We start from the raw sequence: 6207 nt of genomic DNA, 5'->3' as shown, positions 1-6207 counted from the left end.
TGAAAACTTATTGCACTAATAATCAAGCTGAATATGAGGCCCTCCTATTCGGCTTAGAACTTTTAAATGGTATGGGAGTAAAACATGTGAAGGTATTTGGTGATTCTCAGCTGGTTGTCCAACAAGTGTTAGAAGAATATCAATGTTTTGATGGTACTCTAAATAGCTACCTTGAGAAATGTTGGAGCATAATTCATTCTTTTGACGAATTCAGTATTCGACATATCTCTAGAGTTGAGAATCATAGAGCTAACGATTTGGCACAAGATGCATCAGGTTATCGGATAAAGAGAGGGAAGTTTCACAAAACTGAAAATCTGATAACCAGTGCAGAGCCAAATTCCCAGGTCGCGGACCGTCCGCATGATGGCGCCGGACCGTCCGGGGTTACCAGAAATGTTCTCTTAATCGATTCGGCTGACAATGAAGCCGATGCAAGAGATTGGAGGACACCTATACTTAATTATTTACGAAATCCCAATATCAAAACAGATAAGAACATTCGGCGAACAGCTTTCAAGTATGTTTTGATGAGTGACGAACTTTACCGCCGAACAGTCAATGACATCCTGCTTAAGTGCTTGGGCCCAGATGATGCTATATTAGCCATGGCCGAAGTACATGAAGGGATTTGTGGTACTCATCAATCAGCTCCAAAGATGAAGTGGTTGTTGCGAAGGTCCGGTTTTTATTGGCCTAGTATGATAGCTGATTGTTTCAAGTACTAAAAGAGTTGCCAAGTGTGTCAAAAATTCGGCGACCTACAGTTGGTCCCTGCAACCGAATTACATCCTATTATCAAGCCTTGACCGTTCAGAGGATGGGGATTAGACTTTATTGGAGAAATTCATCCTTCATCATCAAAGGGACATCGGTTTGTGTTAGTTGCCACTGACTACTTCACCAAATGGACTGAAGCCGTTGCTCTAAAGAACATGACACACAAGGAGGTAATCGAGTTTATAACTGAGCATATTATTCATAGATTCGGCATTCCCTAGACCTTAACTACAGATCAAGGTACTTCTTTTATGTCAAAGGAGGTACGTGAATTTGCTGAATTATACAAAATTAAGATGCTTAATTCATCTCCATATTATGCTCAGGCCAATGGTCAGGCCGAGTCTAGCAATAGGACATTGATTAATTTGATAAAAAAGAAAATATCTGATAATCCTAAACATTGGCATAAGATTTTGTTTGAAGCTTTATGGGCTCATAGGATATCTAAACATAGGGCTACTAAAGTATCTCCTTTTGAGCTTGTCTATGGGCAGGAAGCAGTGTTACCTGTGGAAATAAGTTTGAATGCTGTCAGGTTCGCTAGACAAAATGATCTAACTGCTACTGATTATTATGATTCAATGATTGATAATATTGATGAGGTGACCGACAAGAGGATGATAGCTTTGGGAGCAATAGAAAAGGACAAGATCATGGTAGCCAGGGCCTACAACAAGAAGGTCAAAGCAAAATCATTTCAAGTAGGGGACCTGGTGTGGAAGACCATTCTGCCTCTAAGGAATAAAGACCGGAAGTTCGGGAAATGGTCACCAAGCTGGGAAGGTCCTTATAAAGTAAAACAGGTGATGTCTGGCAACGCCTATTTTCTACAAACATTACAAGGCAAGGACTTGCCTAAGGCTTTGAATGGGCGTTTCCTTAAACAGTACCATCCTAGTATGTGGCAAGATGCCTAAGAGAACCGATGGAATCACATCGAGTTAGTTGCTTTTGATTTGCTCAGCTCCACCAAAAGGCAGGGGGCATATGTTGAGCCCCAAATTGAGCGAGCGGACGGTCCGGCCCTGAGGCCGGACGGTCCGCGGTCCGGACAGTCCGCGCCTGTGCGCCGGACGGTCCGCGCATGCACAGAGCAGTTTAGGGTTCCGAGTTTTGTGCTATGTTTGTTGGGTAGATTTGCGGAATTAGCTCGAAATCCAGTCGTGTAAAGGGTCCAGCCCCCCTCCTCTATAAAAAGAGAGGTCTACGACCGATTTATGACAATCAATCGAATCAATACAACTTCTATTCGCATTTATTTCCAGTACAATTAGGAGTAGTTCTAGTCTAGTTCTAGTTTAGCCTCTCGATCCCCAAATTCTTCGCCTCTCTTCGACTCTACGCCGATTAGAGGAGTCTAGGTCGGCCGGCCCGAGCCTAGACAACCCCTAGGATCTCTCCTCCCCGACGGGGTCCCTCCCGGGAGCGAGATCCAGGCGCCGCCGGCGATCTTCCGCCGCCCCTGCGCACGCGCGGACCGTCCGGCCCCAGGGCGCGGACCGTCCGGCCGTCAGGCAGGAAACCCTAACCCCTGCGCCAGGTCGCGGACCGTCCGGCCCCAGGCCGCGGACCGTCCGCGCCTGACCAGAGAACACCGCCACCGGTTCTTCCTGAGTATTTGGCGCTTCGAAAAAGCGTCAACAGGCTCTTAAATCATCTGCTTACACCGGTGTGTGTATATACACACACCACCTTCTACCGATCTGAGCGTTGCGTATTCTTTTTACTCTTGTACCAATATTCGGTGGATCACGTAAAATAGTAGATGTGATGCTGAGATAGAAGATGACCTGTTCGATTTAAATTAAAGTCAGTTGTTCAGAGACTGCGGCAGCTGTAATTTAAAAACAATATACTATCGAAACAATAGAATTTAGTATGGATTAAAGCCAAAACTATCGGTGCGAAGATGGGAGGGCTACCGAGACACCCTGATACACGTAATCGTCGGCTAGTAACAACAGTCAAAGTCTGCGTTGCGTTGGTCAAACTGCACTAGCAGCCATGGAACCACGCAAGCCGCCGCTGTCACGTCATTACTAATCAAATATTTCCTCTACGCATAAAGCAACGCGATTCTAATATAATACTGAACCAAACAAACTTAAATTTAAATAAATTTATGAAAAACCATCAAATAAGTATTGTTACTATACTAAAATATAGTCGATAATCTATCTATTTGGTGTCATAATTATTATTTTTGTAAGAAAAAGTAGTTAAAGTTGACATAAGTTTTGTCAAACCTCAGTTACATACTTGGCTGTACTCACTCGAGAAAAGGAATACAATTTTACGTCTGAATTTAGATAAATGCTTGTTTAGATTCTATTTTTATTTCTCTTTTTAATTTGTGAACGGAGGGAATACCTTTCGCTTCACGTTCCAGCTTACCTGCCTGGAGGCCTCCGCTTCGCGACGACGCTACCGATTGTTGAATTGCCGCCGGAGAGAGAGAGAGAGAGAGAGAGAGAGAGAGAGAGGGAGGGAGAGATGCATGGTTTCTGAAATCTGATTTCACAATAAGCGCACAAGTTTATTCATACACGCTCTAATATTTTGCCGACGCACAAAGTTCACAATTTGACCGGACGACTTTTTATTATTTAACATATCCTCGCGGCTCCCCGATCGCCGCCACCGCTTTACCCCACTCTGCTGCTGTTGTTATGATAACAACTCGCACCCCCACTCTCAGCACCGCAGCCTCACTCCTGCTCACCCACCGGCACCGCATCCTCGCCGCCCGGACCCTCTCTGTCTCTGTCTCCGCCGCGGCGGGCTCCTCCTCCATCCCCGTCAAGGTAACCTGGCCTGGGAGGCTTGATTGGTTTTTTTTTTTGGGTGGGGGTGGTCTCCTACCTAGCTGAGATGCTGCCGTCGTGGACTCTTGCTTGACGCTTGCTCTGTTCATGGACTCATGCGCGCGCGTCAGATGACTGCGCGGTCGGCGCTGGACGAGGTCACCGACACGGGCGCCTTCGACCGGTCGCCGTCCACCTTCCGGAGCTCCGTTTCCAGGGACGGGCGGTTCCCCGCCGTGGCGGGGCGGTACCACCTCTACGTCTCGTACGCGTGCCCCTGGGCGTCCCGGTGCCTCGCCTTCCTCAAGCTCAAGGGCCTCGACCACGCCATCGGCGTCACGGTACGTCGGTAACCCTAGCCTCGCCCTCGCCATCGCGAGCCGGCAAGCCGGATCGGGGGTTCGCTCGGCCGTGGATTGATTCCAGTTCCCCGTGAACTGTAGGCCGTGAAGCCTATCTTCGAGCGGACCAAGGAGAGCGACGAGCATCTGGGCTGGGTGTTCCCCGCCGCCGCCGACGAGGAGCCCGGCGCCGAGCCCGACCCTCTCAACGGCGCCCGGAGCGTGAGGGAGCTATACGAGATCGCCAGCTCCAACTACGCCGGGAAGCCAACCGTCCCCGTGAGCCTCCTCCAATCCCGTCACTCCAAATCCACCAAACAAGCAGCGGATCTGATTCCCCGCCCCTCCTCCTTCCCAGCACGCACAAGTGCAGAACAGCACAACAGCCGAGAGCTGATTCCAGTGTTCCATTGCGTTTCAGGTGCTGTGGGACAAGCAGCTGAAGACGGTGGTGAACAACGAGAGCTCCGAGATCATCCGGATGCTCAACGCCGAGTTCAACGGCATCGCCAGGAACCCCGGGCTGGACCTCTACCCGGCCCACCTCCGGGCCTCCATCGACGAGGCCAACGAGCTGGTCTACGACGCCATCAACAACGGCGTCTACAAGTGCGGCTTCGCCAAGAAGCAGGGGCCGTACGACGAGGTGCGCTGCACGGCACGCGCCTGTCAGATCATCAGACAGCATCATGCATGCGCTGCTAACCGGAACCTTGCCTTGTCTGTTGCTCAATGTGTATGTCTAGGCCGTGACGAGATTGTACGAGGCTCTGGACAGATGCGAGGAGATTCTTGGCAAGCGGCGCTATATTTGTGGCGACCAGCTGACTGAGGCGGACATTCGCCTGTTCGTGACTCTCATTCGGTTCGATGAGGTAAACTTAACTACCGCAGATCAAAACACAAAACTCTGCATACCATTCGAGCTTACTGTCTGTCCCGTTTCCATCAATCACAGGTCTACGCCGTTCACTTCAAGTGCAACAAGAAGCTGCTGAGGGAGTACCCAAACCTGTTCAACTACACCAAGGACATATACCAGATCCCCGGCATCAGCAGCACCGTCAACATGGAACACATCAGGAAGCACTACTACGGAAGCCATCCGTCCATAAACCCATACGGGATTATCCCCGCTGGACCCAACATCGACTACAATGCCCCACATGACAGGGAGAGGTTCAGCGCCTGACTGCGCGTGGGACCTTGTTGCTTCCTTTCTCTCTCTCTCTCTCTCTCTCTTTTCTGCAGGAGCCGTGTGCAGTGTTGTTGTGCTTCATGAGGGTCTTGTGCTTGGCCGTGTCAGAGGCTGCAAGAATCCCTACTGTACTTTTTTTCTTCTTCTGAGCAGTTGAAGATGGAAGACAAGGTTTTATTTCGCACAGATAAATAAAAGGTACAAAGGGTCGTCGATTTTATACGAAGGCCTCGTTTGGCACAGTAGCACCGAACGTGGTGTTTTCTTTCTTTCCTTCCTTATGACATCCCTTCAAACCAAGTTGAACAAGATGGTGCACAGTCGCCATATACGCAATATAATGCTATCGACACACTAAATGCTTCTTTGATCCATAGTACTAAAGTTTAGCACTGTATTTTTAGCTAAATTTTAGCGTTTAGAGATCTAAGCATAAGTACTAAAAGTTGTTAAAAGCAGTGGCGTATCTAGGATTTTAGTATAGGGTATGCCAACTAAAATTTAGATATACATTCGATCAAATTATTTTGGTCAAACCATTTAATAATTCTTATATTTAAAGTTATTTGGTATGCATACACTAAATTACACAATAACTCTTATATTTAAAGATTAAGTTAAAAACAATGATAAGTCTTAAATTTAAAAATCAAGTTAAAAATATTCTCAAACTATAATACTCCATTCGTCTCAAAATATAGTTCTTTCTAGCTTTTTTTCGTCCACATTCGAATGAATGTAGACATACACGTAAACTACATTCATAGATTAATTAATGAATGTATATTTAGTCTAAAACGAATTATATTTTCGGACCGATGGAGTATAAAATAGATGAAAAGCTATAATGATAGTTTATAAAATGTAGTGTAGACATGAAAAGGGGATTTATCTAATTTTTTAGCTAGGACCTTCTAAGAGATACAATCAATGTCTTGACTTAAGCCTACACCCAACAGTCTAGCATTAATGGTATCTTACGAGCCGCGTCTGTCAAAAAATCTACTAAGCGATCGAATGTAGGATTGTCGATTTTATAATTGTGTTGTCAGTTTAGCTGGCCATCCCGAGACTTTGTTAG

General features: G+C 47.0%; 1 protein-coding gene across 1 annotated transcript; it reads left to right on the top strand.

Moving 5' to 3' along the window:
- Window positions 1–3439: 3439 nt before the first annotated feature.
- LOC100280390 (uncharacterized) lies at window positions 3440–5345 on the top strand. The gene is given in 6 exon segments (NM_001153315.1): window positions 3440–3587; window positions 3719–3928; window positions 4031–4207; window positions 4350–4574; window positions 4675–4803; window positions 4887–5345. Coding segments are annotated over 6 exon segments (1110 nt in total). The 5' UTR covers window positions 3440–3452; the 3' UTR covers window positions 5121–5345.
- The last annotated feature ends 862 nt before the right edge of the window (window positions 5346–6207 follow it).

The sequence above is a fragment of the Zea mays genome, chromosome 8 (assembly GCF_902167145.1).
Source record: "Zea mays cultivar B73 chromosome 8, Zm-B73-REFERENCE-NAM-5.0, whole genome shotgun sequence".
Taxonomy (NCBI): Eukaryota; Viridiplantae; Streptophyta; class Magnoliopsida; order Poales; family Poaceae; genus Zea; species Zea mays.
The sequence above is the reverse complement of the archived record's forward strand: the minus strand, read 5'-3'. Positions and strand labels throughout refer to the sequence as shown.